The sequence below is a fragment of the Pelodiscus sinensis genome, chromosome 4 (assembly GCF_049634645.1).
Source record: "Pelodiscus sinensis isolate JC-2024 chromosome 4, ASM4963464v1, whole genome shotgun sequence".
Taxonomy (NCBI): Eukaryota; Metazoa; Chordata; order Testudines; family Trionychidae; genus Pelodiscus; species Pelodiscus sinensis.
In genome coordinates this window covers 19,691,285-19,709,053 of record NC_134714.1, presented here as the reverse complement: position 1 = coordinate 19,709,053, position 17,769 = coordinate 19,691,285, and the positions used below count along the sequence as shown (strand labels likewise).

Genomic DNA, 17,769 nt, shown 5'->3' with positions numbered 1-17,769 from the left:
CTCATGTTCAACTGAATCCGGGGGACAAAAAATGACAACAGGGTCAAGGAGTGTCCTTCCAGCTAGAAATGAGGAAAGCATTCCTTCAGATCCGGCTCACATCTTATTTTCCTGCAAGAATAAAAATGCTCATTCAGAATTGCATAGTTCACTTTAGGCACTGTGGAAGCATTGATGAAACAGGAGGAGTATTTGGTTTGGTAGTAGATCCAACTATGTGATCTCCTGATTTGTGCTGGTCAGCTTCCCAGAAATTTTGTAGCTGCATAAGCTCAGCTTGAATCTGCACATACATTCCTCTGCTCTCTTTTTCTCATCTTCAGCACAGTAGGGATCCATTTGCTGATGAGTGGCTGATTCTTTCACCATTGTGAATATCACTTTCAATCAGTTTCACAATGTATAAATAAAAGCATTTATTCATATAATCCCCTGGGTTTTTTTTTCTGTAAACACTGCTGAGACCCCTTGTGAGGTGATGTTGTCTTGTTTGTCAAAGAGAATAGTGTTGGGAAGTTCACAATAACTTTATGCTTTTAGGTGATCTCCAGAGGTGAAAATAAGCAGGTGTGCCCAAGTGCACAGCTCTGGCAAGAACTGGCTGAGTTGTGGCAAAAGCCAGCAGGGAGCTATTTAAAGAGCTGGCAGGGACCCAGGTTGCAATAGGACAGTACCTATAATAAATTTAAGTTCCTTTCACCCCTGGTGAGATCATATATGTATATCCTGTCTTGATAGTTAAAAACTGTCTTGTCCTAGTGTCAATGTGGGAAAAATTGTTTTAAATTATTTTCCTAGGATTTGGAGGAAGGCTTTTAAATAGATATTAGATATTCTTGAAAACAGCTGTGACTACTGATTGCAAGAAGTCAGGATAGTAGCTGAATATTTTCAGAAGTGACTAATTCCTTACGAGACAGAGGGCAAGTCTATAATAATATATTATCCTAATTTTTTATCTGTCCTTGCAGCCCATGGGCTTCTCCAGAAGTGAAAAGAAACAGCTTGTTTTCCATTGTGAGCTTCAGTTTTACATCATGGTCTGTGCTATTGGTGAAATATGGTACTTGAAGCCATACATTCCTGTATTCCAGTACTCCTGTGGGAATTCTGTGTGACTGCGCATGCACAGAATTCATTTCCCCGCAGATTTTGTTGCTTCTCCACAGAAGAAAACAACTTTCTGATGGAGAAGCAGAGGGTCATGTGATCCTCACCAGCAGTATGTTTTGGGTGTCTAGGGCAGTTGGCGGAGAGGTAAATGAATGCATGGTAGGTGATGGGACTGGGGAAGATGTGGTTGTGGGATCTTACCCTGCTCCAGGCTCAATTTCTAATCCTGGCTGGGCTGGGGAGGAAGGGAATTCCTCTTCCCCTGTATGGCATCCAGGGCTGGGATCAGATCATCCCCCACATTTCTTCACAAGCTGCAAGTTTCCCACCCCACTCATCACTCCTCATCTGCAGGGTGAGAAATCACCGTATGGAGAGCTGCTCCCCCTACCTCTATATATCTAGATCTCCTTCACCAAACCTCACCCCAAACACACCCACAACCCTTATCCACACACCCCGAGAACCCTTCCCACTATCCCTGCACCTGAACCACCTGACAAACAGCCCACACCTAAATTCCCACCCCACTGAGCCCCACTCTTCCATCCCAGCATCTGAACCCTGCCACTGAACCTGCCAACTCTGACTCCCCTGCCAAACTCTACCCTTCCATACCCATATCCTGCCTCACTGAACCCTAACCTCCATGTGAACCCCCTGCAGAGTCCTATTACCATTGCACCCAGAACCCCCCAACAGGCCTCTGTGTATCTGGATCACCTCTCACAGCCAGACTGCCCCATATCTGGTCTCTCCCTCCTCCCCCACACTAAGCCCCTTAACACTTGGATCCTGCTTGGCTGAGCCTGGCTGCCCATACCTGGTGCATTTGGCATGGAGGGGCAGGTCCCTGGGGTGTGTCCGGGGCAGGCTCAGTCCTATGTCAGGATTGGGCGCAGCCTTACTGAGTCATGCTCAGTGGGGAGGTGCAGAGTAATCTCCCACCTCTGTGCAGCCAGTGCTCTTCAGTGCCATGCTGGAGCCTCCACATTTATTTGAGAAATAGAATTTTGCATCATTTTAAAATGTTCTGCAGAGAACTTTTGTGCAGATTTTAATTTTTTTTGACACAGAACACCCTCAGAAGTAATGTCAAAGCCCGTTCTACAAGTTGTCAATTATTGACATTTCTCTCTTTCATTGCATTAGGAAACTTTTCAAAATCCATAATGCATGATTTGGGTTTTAATAATAGAACACAAACAGTGCATTAAACATCAGGCATCTGGCTTTAAATATATAATCACAGTTCATTGAATCCTTGGTATTTTATTTAATTATTAGAAACTACATTATAAAGTATGGAGATGATTAGTGGCAACAGTAATAACATCTGTCTTTAATATGACATTCAGAATTCATGTCACATTTTCATATTTGAAATGCATTTTCTCTGGCTTAGGGTTTTTATTGATATAATTCCAATTACAAAGTAATGAAGTCCCGATTAGAATGTGTGAAAAGTAAATGTTTCTCCTTCATACCATTCAGTTGCCCCAAACCTTCCAAGTATAGGAAGGTAGAAAGAGACTATTACTTAACAGCAGATATTGATGATGGCATAGGTGTAAGTAGATTATCAGTCAAGCACTTTGAACAATCATTGAATTAACTTTACATTTTAAGAGGATTTTATTACAATATATTTTTAACGTTAACAGCAGATTATGCTGTCCATAGGTAAGGATCAAACAGATACATTTGCATTTAATATTTATTCTCTTAATTTAGTATTTTATAACTGGGTTGCTATATTATATACTCCTGAGGGAGTAATAAGGTGGACATTTTTCTGTGGAAAAATATTTGTGTTTTCCTGGCGATTTAGATTATTTGAAATTTTTAAGATTTAAAATGTAGCATGGTGAAGCCTGACCTAATTGATCTTTTAAATGCTACTGAAATACAAGATCATAATAAACATAGTGAGCTATTGTGATTACTACTCTTGATTATCTCTTCATTTCTCCTTTTTATTTTTTAACATTTTTGAATGAAGGCTATGCTAATGAAATATAGTACAGACTTTAAGGAAGTATGAAATACTACAAATACACCTTATATACTGTTGTGAAGTGTAATTAAATGAGCAGTGACACTTCTCTTTATGATCTTCTATTTTTCTTTAACAGTTAATTGGGAGACAGTGTGGAGAGCCGACACCACACAGAAGTTCAGGGTTCACACAACCATGAATGGGAATGTTGGGGTACTGCGAATCTTCCCAGGAATTAATGCTGCCACTGTATGTACCCTGTTTTTAATTCTTGAAATGGTAAAGAGAGTAATCAAACACATCTGGAAAACATCGGTAAAAACAGCCACAGTAAGTCACACCAAAGCGATCTAGCCCAGGATCCTGTCTTCCAGGATACTTGGCTAGACGTATCATTGGTCTGACTTAGTATGGCCTTTCTCATGTTCTTAAGATTTTAAATGATTTTGGTACACTACCTTGAGCAATGTTGTACCCCAGTTGTGCTGGTAAATATTCCTAGTGTGATTGAGCTGTTCTAGCATGGAAAACTACTTATGAAGGTTTCTAAAGTACCTTTAACCCGAATCACATGGTCTTTTGAATTTATAATATATCACCTCCACTTGTTTGGAAGATGTATTTGAACTCTTGACAAGCACGTGCAAGCTACAATGACCAGAAGTGCCTGTTTGCCATGCAGTCAAATGTATGTGTATAATATACACTTTGCAAAAGGGACCTTTATGGTTGCACACTAAAAAGTCCACAGTGTATTTTAACCTGCAGATATGCCCACTAGGTGGAAGGGCACCTAAAAGTTAGGTACTGCAAAGCTCAGCATTGAAATGCCGATGTTTCTGTTTTTGAAGTTCCTTCCACCTGAACTGTTTCTTTCTCATGGCCATTTGTCAGTTTAAATTGCATCCAATAGTTGAAGTAGGAATTTATACTTATCTTTTTAGTGAATCTGAACAAATGGAAATGCAGTCGGGTGGTAGATTTGAAATAAAACTCTACTGTACAGTTAGCCTCATGGGTGACTATAGTGTATTGATTAAAAAAGAAACATCTACATCTGTGGTCCCCAACCCGGTGCCCGCGGGCGCCATGGCGCCCGCCGTGCCCTTTACATGCGCCCGTGGAGCAATCTGGGCTGGCCCCGCCCCCGGGCGTGTGGCAGGTGCCAGCCCCGGGCGCATGGCTGGCCTTGGCCCCAGGTGCGCCGCGTGTGCCGACCATGACCCCCGCCTCCCGGGTGCCTTGGCTCCTGGCGGAACCTGGGCAGCCCCTGCCCGGGATCGCAGCACATGCCGGTGCCGACCTCGGGCGTGCGGCGCGTGCTTGGCCCCGCCCCCAGTCACGTGGCCTGTGAGCGTCCCTGCCCCCATATGCGCAGCGCGTGAGCGGCCCCGCCTCCAGGCGCCAGGCAGCCCCAAAACGTTGGGGACCACAGATCTACATTGTCTAAAGTAATTTCACTAGATGACTACTTACATTGTTGAGATATACTAGCTATGTGGTTACTAATTGGCCCATAGAAAATAATTACTCCGTCCCCTACCCTTGACCCTCAATTAAATGGATGGTTTCTTGAATTTAAAATAATTCCTGGAGGTTTCATTATGATTTTATTTCCTAATGTTTGGAAGGCGTATGTACTAAACATGATACATAGATTTGATCATTGTGGTTCAAATGTATCCAGTAAGAATTCAATTTTTTTTTTGTTCATTTATATTTCTGTATTTACAAATAATACATTTACATTGATCAAATAATTATCTGTCATCATGCAATTGCATAGCTTATGTAAGAGAGAGAACCTGGGTGAGGATAATACCTTTTATTGGATCAATGTCTACTAGTGAAAGAAACAAGCTTCTGAGCTCACACAGAACTTGAAAGCTTGTCTATTTCACCAGCAGAAGTTGGTCCAATAAAAGATTCTACCTTGACCCACATTGTCTTTCTAATGTCCTGGCAACAACATGGTTACAATATTACAAATAGCCTATGAAATGTATTTAAACAATGGGTTGCCATCTTTTTCTCCCTAACATAATTTTAATCAGTCCTTCCTGTACGAAACTGCCATTATTTTAAAATGTATCCATCTGGGATTGTCAGAGGAGGCAAAAGAAGTTCCCAACTTCTAGAGCCTTCTTTTAAAAAATCTGAGCCTTATTTTTTAGAAAGGATCATCTACAAATGTTGTGTGTAGGGGATATAAGGTACTTTGTATTTTTAAGTTTCTGAATCCTGCTTGAGACATAATGGCATTTTAACTAAACAGTTCTTACTGAGGGGAACTTGTTTGAAAGCACCATAATTATTAGTAATTATGCCATCACTTGTCAGTGCCCTTTCCTTGGAAAATCATGTCAGAAGCAGTATGACAATAGTTTTTCTAGTTGTACAGACCACACACTTTTTCATTAGTTGACAGTCTCACAACTGTTAAACATACCATCGTGACAATGAGGCAATTAGTTCAGTATTCAACTGAATATTTCCTCACAGGCTTGAGAAACTTTAAGCAAATAAAATGTTTACCCTGTAAATTTTTCTATACTGACTCCTGTTTTGTGGTAGATTAATTTTAAATTGATGGTGTTGGTTTTTTAATATCCTCAAAAGTATAGGCCCTGGCTAATTCCAGATTCAGTCTACACTGACATCGCATAACCTTTCATGGGTTCCGTTTTTATTTGTGCTTTGATGTCCTGTGAAATTTGGAACTTGTTTCCCACTGAGGTCCATCCTGATGCATCCTTTTGCATACTTAAACTTACCGTTTCCCCCAAAGTTGCCACTAATGTCACTATATTTATAAGCATCTACCAACATTACTTGAACCATTCCTTCCAATTTGTTTTTCCATATACTTAGGACTAATCCAATACCTATCTAATATATAAAGGAGAATGTTTGTATGTTTATGCACTAATAACTTGGACACTATAAGACTTACCGCAATCAGACTTTGCAAGGGATAAAACCTTTTCCTGGATAAAAGGTTAAGTTACTGTGGGAGTGAAGAGATGAGAGACCAACGCCTCTCCCCAGAGCAGCACAGAGCTTGGCAGTGTGGGGAGAAGCGGCGGGGTCAGTCACTCACTAAGGCCAGCAGAGGGACAAGGAAGCGGAGGGCGGGCTCAGGCACCGGCGGCAGGCGCATGACTCCCTTTCCCCTCCCTCTCCTCAGGTTCCTCACCTCAGTTATATCAACTGTCAACTTATATTTCAGCAATGTATATTGACAAAGCACAAGGACAGTCATTTAAAGTAGTTGGAATTGATTTGGAGACATCTTGCTTTTCACATGGACACCTCTATGTTGTGTGTTCAAGAGTTGGAAGTGGAAAAAATGTGTACATAGAATAACGAAACAAAAAATATAGTTTACAATAATGTTTTTGATTATAACAAGTAAAACTGGTTGTTTTATACTTTTTTATATATATTTTAATCTCTATAGAACTCAGCGCAACATTTCTACCATTCAAAAAATGATAATAGACTACAGTTTTTCTAAATTTTGTTCCTCCACTTTCCTGAGCAACTCCAGGTAACTCCTGCTAGTATAGATATAAAGCTCTGAACATAATATGTGCTATTGTATGGTGCCTCAGTTGGAATACTCTCTGTAAATGCTGTCAATCATGGTAGGAAGAAGTTTAATTCTTTTTTTTTTTTTTTAAGCTTGTGACAGCCAACCAGTCCTTTTGTAAATTCTTTTGAAAAATATGTCGGGGAGCATGGGCTTGCAAATGTTATAGCAATAAAGACATGGAGTTAGAATATTTAACACCTTATTTTAAATAGGTGAAGGCATTTCTTCAGCCTCCAATGGAGGGCATTGTACTTGAAACTTACGGAACTGGCAACGCACCAAGTAATCGAGAAGATTTGCTACTAGAACTGAAGAAAGCAACCGAACGAAAAGTAGTGATTCTGAATTGTACCCAGTGCTTACGCGGGAGTGTTGTTGCAGTCTATGAAACTGGACAGGTAAGGAAAATACAACCATTTCTGATTGCAATGTTAGGTAAAAGAAATGTCTCGCTGATCTGGTTGGTTTCATGTTTAATATGCTAGAAAATGAAAATTTAGCTACAGGAAAATGTAGTCTATAAAACAACTGTATTAGATTAGCTTTTAAATGTTTCAAGCTGATTTGCAAACAAGATTTTCACAGGATCTCTCCCTCAATCCAAAGCTGTTTTCCCCCCTCAGACAGGTGGTTGCTATAGATAGAATGAAAGCAGGAAGGAATAACTTGTGGTGTCTAGTCTCCATTCCTACACTTTTCCTCTTTTTTGAGAGTCCTCTCCAGCTGGTGATCAGGGCAAGAAAGTCTCTGAGGATGGGAACCTCCAGCTGTTTATATGACAAGATATAAATATCTTGCTCACATCATAAGGAGGAGGGAGAAAACTTGTTCATCTTGGCCTCTGGGGATAGAACAAGAAGCAATAGGCTTAAACCGCAGCAAGGGGGGTTTAGGTTGGACATTAGGAAAAAGTTCCTAACTGTCAGGGTAGTCAAACACTGGAATAAATTGCCCCAGGGAGGTTGTGGAATCTCCATCTGTGGAGATAGATAAATGTCTACTCTTAAATAACATATCAGGGATGGTCTAGACAGTATTTGGTCCTGCCATGAGGGCAGGGGACTAGACTCGATGACCTCTCGAGGTCCCTTTCAGACCTAGTATTCTATGATTCTATCCCTTTTCCTGCCAAAGAATGACCACTTAATCAGGTGATAATTCATTTGATTTCAATGACATCTGACTAAGGTTTCAGTTTGCCTTTGTCTCTGAGGAACTGGATTGTGGCTGCTTTTCAAATTTGGAAGATGTTTGTAATATCATGCAGTAGAATGTTCTGGCTTTACATATGATGTCACCATACCTACTGTACCAGGACAATGATGATTAGTAAATTGTGAGTTTTCAAATAATGCCTCACAAGGCATAATTTGTACAAAATGTATCATGGACTTGTAAAAGGAACACAGGGGGTTCAGCTTGTCCCATATGTCAAGAGAGCAGGCTTCGTGGAACTCCTGTATATTTTGGTTAATGCAGAAATATATGGAGACTGAAGAAAGCAATTCATAAACAACTTAATGTAAAAATTTAAACAATGTAAAGATTGTTCACTAAATAATACCAAGATACCTGAAACTGCAACATTTCATGAGAACAAAATCTAATTTATTATATCACATGCTACTTCAGCTACAATGTAGGGGGAAGGAGATTTTTCCCTCCTATACTTTGGCTGAAAATTTCTCCATAAGTAGAGAACCTCTGTGTGAGATCCAAGGTGCTAATTTCTTAATTTGACTCAAGTCATTAGCATTCCTCCTTATTAAACCTTTATTGGGTTATTTAGTCACTTGTTAATTTGTGGGTTCCAGTTTTTGGATGTGGTGCATGTTATTGTGTGGCTTTACCAACTTCCACTGATGCAGACTAAACTCTGTTTTATATTGGTACTTCTACAGGAAAACATTGCCAGTGTTGATAGAGCCATAGTGTGTTCTGGCTGAATTCTATGGAATTTATTTCGCTGCCCTTTCCTTTTTGAAAGTAATAGTTCTGTGGAGGAAACATGTTGGCTGAGTTCTAGAAATCTACTGCAATAGTAGTTTCTTAAAGAAAAATTGTATTAATTTGTCTACATTTTTTTTAAAGTAAAAAACATTTTGTGTAGCTGGCAATAACTTGTTACCCCTCACTACATGTGGCTTTATTCTGTCATTTGTACGTATTATAGCTAATCTTGTGCTTTAATTATTAAAATCATAGTTTATCTCAAACTCTTTTTATTAACTGTATTCCTGGTCTCTGATCCACTTCCTGACCACAGATTATAATTGAGGGGGTCTATCTGGTGATAAGAAGGCAGGGAGACTTTCTAGGGGTGTGTGGAGTCTAGTGAGTTAAGGCATTGTTTGGTAAATACATGATGACTCAGTCTGCAGCTTTGAAAACTTTGCATGGTGTCTTTTCCTCTCTAGGAATCTCACAAATAAATCACTGTAGGGAGGTTTCTCCCTGATAGTTGTCCTCACTGTAACACATGGTTTAGCAAAGTTTATAGTCTGTGTCCTAAAGAAACCTGAACTATTGCACATAAATTCTGATTAGAAATTTTAAATGGTATGTGAAGCTCTTAAGGAAGCCTCCTTTGTCTTCACTCATTGGTTCCTATGCTCCATAAATATACCTATTGAAGGTAGGTCAATTTGGTTCTGCTTTTGCATTGATTCAGTCATTCTTCGATTGCTTCACCTATGCAATTCAGCAATCTGTCTGTAGCAAGCACTCTTTTGTTTTTGCCAAAACAGCTATTTATGCAGTCTAGTCTCATGTCCTAAATCATACACAAGTAATGCAGCTTATAATGAAAACAAACCCATTGGTGGCACACTGCAGTACTGGAATTCATAATAAAATTCATAGTAAAATGGTCAATATGTTTGTGGAAAAACAACATACCGTATATACTCGAGTATAAGCCGAGTTTTTCAGCACAGTTTTTGTGCTGAAAAATGCCCCCCTCGGCTTATACTCGAGTCAGCCTCCTGCTCGCGGGCGGGCTCAGCGCGTCTCTGCCGCCGGCCGGGTCTAGACGCGTGAGCCTGGAGCTCTGGCCCCCCTGCCCCTGCCCTCCTGGCCCTTCCGACCCCTGCCCTCCTGACCCTCTCAGCCCCCCGTCCCCTTGTCCCCCCCAGCCCCTGTCTCCTCGTCCCCCCCAGCCCCTGCCCTCCTGGCCCTCCCGGCCCCCCTGTCCCCTTGTCCCCCCGAGCCCCTGCCCTCCTGGCCCACCCAGTCCCTGCCCCCTCGGCCCCCCCAGCCCCTGCCCTCCTGGCTCTCCTGGCCCCCCAGCCCCTGCCTGCTCGGCACCATGGGCCCTTGCCGCGTGGGAGGAAGGGCGTTTGGGGCCGTTCGCCATGACGCTCGGGTGCAGCGCTGAGCTCGGGAACAGCTGGGCCAGGAGCCGACTCGGCACCGTGGGCGTCTGTTCTGGAAGCGCCCGGGAGCCCTGATTATGAGCTTGGGCCCGATTCTGGGGCAGGTGCACAAGGACCAGCCGCTGCTCCCTGCTCCCCCTCCCCTCCCCTCCCCTCCCGTGGTAAAATCCAGCCAGCACCGGCACCCGCTCCCCCCGCTGGCTCACTGGCCCATCGACGCCCGGCCCGGGTCTCGCACAGCCTCCCCCCCCGCTGGCTCATTGGCCCATCGACGCCTGGCCCGGGTCTTGCACAGCCCCCCCCCCCCGCTGGCTCATTGGCCCATCGACGCCTGGCCCGGGTCTCTCACAGCCCCCCCCCCCCGCTGGCTCGTTTAGAGGGGGCTCGTTGGCAGGCGAGGGGGCCGGAACGTGGGGGCTGCGGGGCGGGGGCTGAGCTGTGGCCGTGCCTGCAGAACCATATTGTTTTTGTTGACCCCCTTTTCCACTTACAGAGCTAGGTTATTGTTTTTCTTTGAAATAAATATTCATGTAATTTTATTGATATCTATCTTCATTTTTTACATTTACCAGTAGCTGCCTCATTTCCTACCCTAGGCTTATACTCGAGTCAATATTTTTTCCCAGTTCTTTGGGGTAAAATTAGGTGCCTCGGCTTATATTCGGGTCGGCTTATACTCGAGTATATACGGTATTTGACAATTTAAAAACACCACTGCTTTTAAAAACTAGTAACTGCACCATAATAAGGGCTAATCCATTAACTGTTTATGTAGTTAATACACATTCATAGCCTTTTTTAGGATAAGGAAATGGTAATTCTTGGTTTCTAACAATCCCATATGTATCAATTCCATATACAAGAGTTTCTGAATACTATACTAATTAAGTCAAAAATTCTTCTTATTCACAGTCTCTCTCTGATGTAGGAGCAATTCCAGGGGGTGATATGACACCTGAAGCAGCCCTAGCTAAACTTTCATACATACTGAGCAAACGTGATCTTTGCTGGGAGGAGAAGAAGAAGGTAAATATTTCACTATGAGTTTAGCAGACTTTCAACAATGGTTGATTTTTAAAATCTAATTTTCTAATATTTACTACACTGACTTCTGTCTAGTAAAATTACTTGACTTACTTTGTTAATTTATGAGCATTCACTTCCACTATCTAATGTGAAAGCATCACATCCTCTTACTTTATGCAAAATAATATTATTACAGAAATAAGAAAATTAGGTAGATTTGAGGGAAGACGAAAATTCTCAGACTTCTGCACACAGGTCAGTTGAAAACCAAAACCAATCTTTAAAACTTCTTTTAAATTTAGCATTGGATTTGTGCTGCAGGACACTAAATATATATTGTGCAAACTGAAACTGAGAATGGAGGTGAAGTCCTGGTTCCACTGAAGCCAATGGAAATATTGTTACTGATTTCAGTGGAGCCTGGATTTCACCCAGAGTTTATATTTTAGTCTTCATGTTGTAACTGGTGCATCTTATTATTCTTGTCATTTTATTTGACATCTGTGAATCTTGAGTGTCAATGTTAGATGTAATTTTGTTAGGATGAAAAGATTTATATTGAGCACATTCTTTAAACACAGACCTTTTCTCTGTGTCCCTGACTCTCAAGTATTAATGTAATGGACTATATATTTATAATTACTTGTTAATGACAGATTCTTTTTGGTTAATTAATATGTTAGGTGTTGGGAAATAGTTAATACAATGCATACAAATATATAGCTTTGCGTTGAACATTCTTTTGTCAGTGATGGAATGCTAGCACACGAACACATTAAAACTTCTGTTTTTATATGCAGTGAAGTCAGAGACCTGTTGCATTAAAGTTGTTATCCTGATTTTTGGATGGTACCAACCTGTGTCATTATCTAGATTTAACCTATTAAACATGATTTCCCTTCACCTCCTTTGAATGTGCTAGGTAAAATAAAACCTATTTCCAAGACATTACTTTTGAATAATGGCAATAAAAAAGAAAATCCTATGGAATACCTATGGGGAAAGGTGATGAAGGGTGGTGTCTTTCCTTCCAGCTTTAAAACTAACAAGTGTCCTTATAAATGCAATTCCCCTTTCCTCCCTGGGTTACTCGGGAGCAGGCAACATTCAGCTGTGTTCCTGGGCACCTGATGTTGTTCCTGAGTATCCCAATGGTGATGCTGGAAAAGTAGGAATCCTCTATCCACTCCTCTGCTGTAGTCTCTTTACTTGTACAGGAGGTTAATATTGCTTACATCTTGCTGGCCCTTGTATGTCCTCAGTGGCGTGGCTTGGGAATCTCCAGGAATAAACCCATTTTAATAATACTTCTACTATGTGGCATGGATCTAACTTAAAAACACCAATTATAAATAATATACATCTAATGTACTTAAATTAGACTTAACACACCTTTACACAACATCTTAAACAGGATTTAGTAGACTAAGATTAAATATCACTAATAATTTTAATCCACAGTGTTCAGGTAAATAAAATCAATTAATAAACAATAGACAGTAATAAATGAAACTTCCCTAATTGACATTTATGCTGCCACCATTTAACCCACCCAGGAGCATACAAACCTCTGGATTTCAGAGTCCTAGATGAAGACAGCATTCTGTAGGTTCTATGTATCTGTCCAACCCAGGCACCAAACTAAGCTGCACAACCCCTCCATAGATTGGAGCTCCCTGCTCAATCAAAGCCCCAGCAAGCTCTTAGCAGCAGGCTCTAGTTTCCCAGCAGCAGCTCCTGGTATGGACAGAATTCCACACCACAAGTCTGATTCCTCTTTCCAAAACAGAGCCCACCTACTCTCTCTGCACTATCTGAAAGAGAGAAGTCTCCCTCCTTTTTCCCAAGGTATCATGGGAGGTGTAGTCTCTAAGTCTAGATCGCAACATATCATAGAATCATAGAATAATAGGACTGGAAGGGACCTCAAGAGGTCATCGAGTCCAGCCCCCCGCCCTCAAGGCAGGACCAAGCTCCATCTACACCATCCCTGACAGATGTCTATCTAATCTGTTCTTAAATATCTCCAGAGAGGGAGATTCCACCACTTCCCTTGGCAATTTATTCCAATATTTGACCACCCTGACAGTTAGGAATTTTTTCCTAATGTCCAATCTAAACCTCCCCTGCTGCACTTTAAGCCCATTACTCCTTGTCCTGTCCTCAGAAACCAAGAGGAACAAATTTTCTCCTTCCTCCTTGTGACACCCTTTTAGATATTTGAAAACCGCTATCATGTCCCCCCCTTAATCTTCTTTTTTCCAAACTAAACAAGCCCAGTTCATGAAGCCTGGCTTCATAGGTCATGTTCTCTAGACCTTTAATCATTCTTGTCGCTCTTCTCTGTACCCTTTCCAATTTCTCCACATCTTTCTTGAATTGTGGCGCCCAGAACTGGACACAGTACTCCAGCTGAGGCCTAACTAGTGCAGAGTAGAGTGGCAGAATGACTTCACGAGTTTTGCTTACAACACACCTGTTGATACAACCTAGAATCATATTTGCTTTTTTTGCAACAGCATCACACTGTTGACTCATATTCAACTTGTGGTCCACTATGACCCCTAGATCCCTTTCTGCCATGCTCCTTCCTAGACAGTCGCTTCCCATCTTGTATGTATGGAACTGATTGTTCCTTCCTAAGTGGAGCACTTTGCATTTCTCTTTATTAAACCTCATCCTGTTTACCTCTGACCATTTCTCTAACTTGCTAAGGTCATTTTGAATTATGTCCCTATCCTCCAAAGAAGTCGCAACCCCACCCAGTTTGGTATCATCTGCAAACTTAATAAGCGTACTCTCTATCCCAATATCTACATCATTGATGAAGATATTGAACAGTACGGGTCCCAAAACAGACCCTTGAGGAACTCCACTTGTTATCCCTTTCCAGCAGGATTTAGAACCGTTAACAACAACTCTTTGACTACGGTTATCCAGCCAATTATGCACCCACCTTATCGTGGCCCTATCTAAGTTATATTTGCCTAGTTTATCAATAAGAATATCATGCGAGACCGTATCAAATGCCTTACTAAAGTCTAGGTATATGACATCCACCGCTTCTCCCTTATCCACAAGGCTCGTTATCTTATCAAAGAAAGCTATCAGATTAGTTTGGCATGACTTGTTCTTCACAAACCCATGCTGGCTAATCCCTATCACTTTATTACCTTCCAAGTGTTTGCATATGATTTCCTTAATTACCTGCTCCATTATCTTCCCTGGGACAGACGTTAAACTGACCGGTCTACAGTTTCCTGGGTTGTTCTTATTCCCCTTTTTATAGATGGGCACAATATTTGCCCTTTTCCAGTCTTCTGGAATCTCCCCTGTCTGCCATGATTTTTCAAAGATCATAGCTAAAGGCTCAGATACCTCCTCTATCAGCTCCTTGAGTATCCTGGAATGCATTTCATCAGGACCTGGTGACTTGCTGACATCTAACTTTCCTAAGTGATTTTTAACTTGTTCTTTGTGTATCCTATCTTCTAAACTTACCCTCTCTCTGCTTGTATTCACTACGTTAGGCACACCTCCAGACTTCTCGGTGAAGACCGAAACAAAGAAGTCATTGAGCATCTCTGCCATTTCCAAGTTTCCTGTTACTGCTTCTCCCTCCTCACTAAGCAGTGGGCCTACCCTGTCCTTGGTCTTCCTCTTGCTTTTAATGTATTTATAAAAGGTCTTCTTGTTTCCCTTTATGCCTGTAGCTAGTTTGATCTCATTTTGTGCCTTTGCCTTTCTAATCTTGCCCCTGCATTCCCGTGTTGCTTGCCTATATTCATCCTTTGTTAGTTGTCCTAGTTTCCATTTTTTATATGACTCCTTTTTTATTTTGAGAACATGCAAGATCTCCTTGTTAAGCCAAGCTGGTCTTTTGCCATATTTTCTATCTTTCCTACACAGCGGAATTGTTTGCTTTTGGGCCCTTAACAACGTCCCTTTGAAATACTTCCAACTCTCCTCAGTTGTTTTTCCCTTCAGTCTTGCTTCCCATGGGACCTTACCTACAAGTTCTCTGAGCTTATCAAAATCTGCCTTCCTGAAATCCATTACCTCAATTGTGCTGGTCTCCCTTCTACCTTTCCTTAAGATCATGAACTCTATTATTTCGTGATCACTGTCCCCTATACTGTCTTCCACTTTCAAGTTCTCAACTAGTTCCTCCCTATTTGTTAAAACCAAATCCAGAACAGCTTCTCCTCTGGTAGCTTTTTCAACCTTCTGAAACAGAAAGTTGTCTCCAATGCAGTCCAGAAAGTTATTGGATAGCCTGTGCCTCGCTGTGTTAGTTTCCCAACATATGTCTGGATAGTTGAAGTCCCCCATCACCACCAAAAAACATCCCCAATAAAGGTCAGAGGCCCGTATATTAAAGGGGGCCTATGTGAACTGTGTCAGAATATTATATATTAAAATTTTTAGAACTATCAACCTTGTCTCTTTCTTCCTACTACCTAACTTACTAGTTTCTTACATTTTAAACTTTTTCTGTGTGTAACTTGACAAAATCTTTGTCCTGGAAAAGAGAAGGTCTCTTTGTTGTAGGAAGAGCAACTCTGCACAACACATACTTTATGCAGGAACACACTCAATAAACAGTGTAGTACAGTACAGAATATGGCTTATAGGTATATCACTGCCCAAGTAGCAGTGGTACACCATATATGACTCCGCAGCAATGAATGTATCATTTATACTTTGCCTTTCTGAAAATGGATTTTTTTAATGAAAACTCTAAAATTGTGTCTTTTGGCAGGCTGATCAAGCTGAATTATGCTCAGTCTGTTAAATTGGGAAATTTCCATGTACCCAATCAGTACAGGCTTCCACTGTATACATCATGTAATGGGACTCTTCAGGCATACAGTTACACTGTTGTGAATGTTTAGAGCTGGTGTTGTTTTTTTAAAGGCATGCTTAGACACAGGTAAATCTGGGATACTCTTTCTTCCCATATCACACCTTTTTTTCTTGTAAACTTGCACAGTACTGCTTCTTAAAATTCTAATTGAGACAACGTAATGCTTTATAGTTGTGGATGCACCTTCATGAGAGAGAGCCAGCATATGAAATCATTCAAGCTGAAGAAACCAATGGATTTGTTAATGTTCATGATGTTTATATTGGTTCCCTCTTTCCTCCAGCTTTTATGGAACTTGTTTCTAGGCTTCTATGTAAGGGTACTGGAAAAAAAATTTTATAGTATGGATGTGGAGAAACCATTGAACCTAACTGTAAAACCTCTGTATACTGGAATTCATTTGAAGCCATGGTGTGCAGCAGCATCTCTAGTTCCAGCACCTACATCACTGTTCTTATTTCAGTGGCTGCTTTTGAACAGGGAGTCTCTCATTGCTCCTTGATCCTGGTTAGTGCACAGGCCCTCATCCTGCACATACCTAACTATATGTTTAAAGTTGAAACACTGAAAACAATGGGGCCAAAGCCTATTAAAATCAGTTTGAACTTTTCCCCTGACATCATTTGGCTTTGGATTGAGTGTAGTCTACTACAGGTTGAACCTATATAGTCTGGCCCTCTCTGGTCTGGTAACATTTGTGGTCCAGCATGGTTTTATTTAGCCAGATGTCCACTTAGCATGGGTGTGGCTAAGTTTCCTGTGGTCACACAAAGTTTGTTTACAGCCACCAGGCCTGGCTCTCTGTATCTTATGCTACTATATAGCTGTAATTTACTCATAAAAGTCTTCTAAGAGCCCAGTAAGCAGTGGAAGTGTTGGTAATGCTGCTAGACAATATTGACCTCCTGTGGTCTGGCAAATTCTCTGGTTTGGCACCAGTCAGATCCCAAGGGTCCAGACTAGAGAGGTTCAATTTGTAGTTAAACATTGCCTTGCTTCACTACACTGGACAAAGATGGGATCTCAGAAGGCTCAGTGCTTTTCCTAAAGTCACCTCTGGGCTCCTAGTTTTATTTTCTTATTCAGAGTTTTAACTTGCTGTGTGTTTAATAGAATGGGACTTAACATGCTGGGAAATCTCAACCACTTAAACTATATCATTGTCAAACCCCTTTCCTCCACATCTTGCTCGGTCTTCTGGATTTTTCAATATAACCTCACTTTGGGTCTTTTCAGTTATAAACTCTTAGGAATGATAATTGTTTTTACCTGTGTCTTCTCCAGTGCCACTTGCACTGTACTAAGCAAATTAATAATAGTTTATAGAAAATATTAAGTAATTCCAATTGTGTTCTTTTTCTACAGGGTAATACTAATTTTTACAGTACATTGCACTCATTTGCATTTTTGGCAACTTTCTAAATTAGGCTAATTAAACTTAACACCATCAACCATCTTTTTGCTTGCTTTTTACAATGATTTGATTGCTCGTTTTTCAGATGCTGAGTGAGAATCTGAGAGGAGAAATGACTGTAGTACCCAGAGAAGCCAAGATCTGTCTTAAAGATACAAAGTTTATTCAAGTTATTGCCAAATCTCTAAGTGTCAGCTGCAAAGAGGTACCTACTTTAAATATTTAAAGTAAACTCATGTATAGCAGAAAATTCACTTAAACAAGTAAAGGTGAAACACTGAAAATTAAACACAGATTTCCTCGCTGAGAGTCCCAATTAAACAGACCCCAGGGAGCATTCCATACAATAATAAGTTAAATCTTTAATTTATTTTCTAAGTC

General features: G+C 41.0%; 1 protein-coding gene across 1 annotated transcript in view; it reads left to right on the top strand.

Moving 5' to 3' along the window:
- The window catches only part of ASPG (asparaginase), a 79,583-nt gene that overhangs the window by 35,258 nt on the left and 26,556 nt on the right, over nt 1-17,769 (top strand). The window contains exons 7-10 of the mRNA XM_006116900.4: nt 3,249-3,361; nt 6,920-7,105; nt 10,994-11,107; nt 17,474-17,593. Coding sequence (XP_006116962.2) covers nt 3,249-3,361; nt 6,920-7,105; nt 10,994-11,107; nt 17,474-17,593 — 533 coding nt within the window. The remainder of the gene's footprint in view (nt 1-3,248; nt 3,362-6,919; nt 7,106-10,993; nt 11,108-17,473; nt 17,594-17,769) is intronic.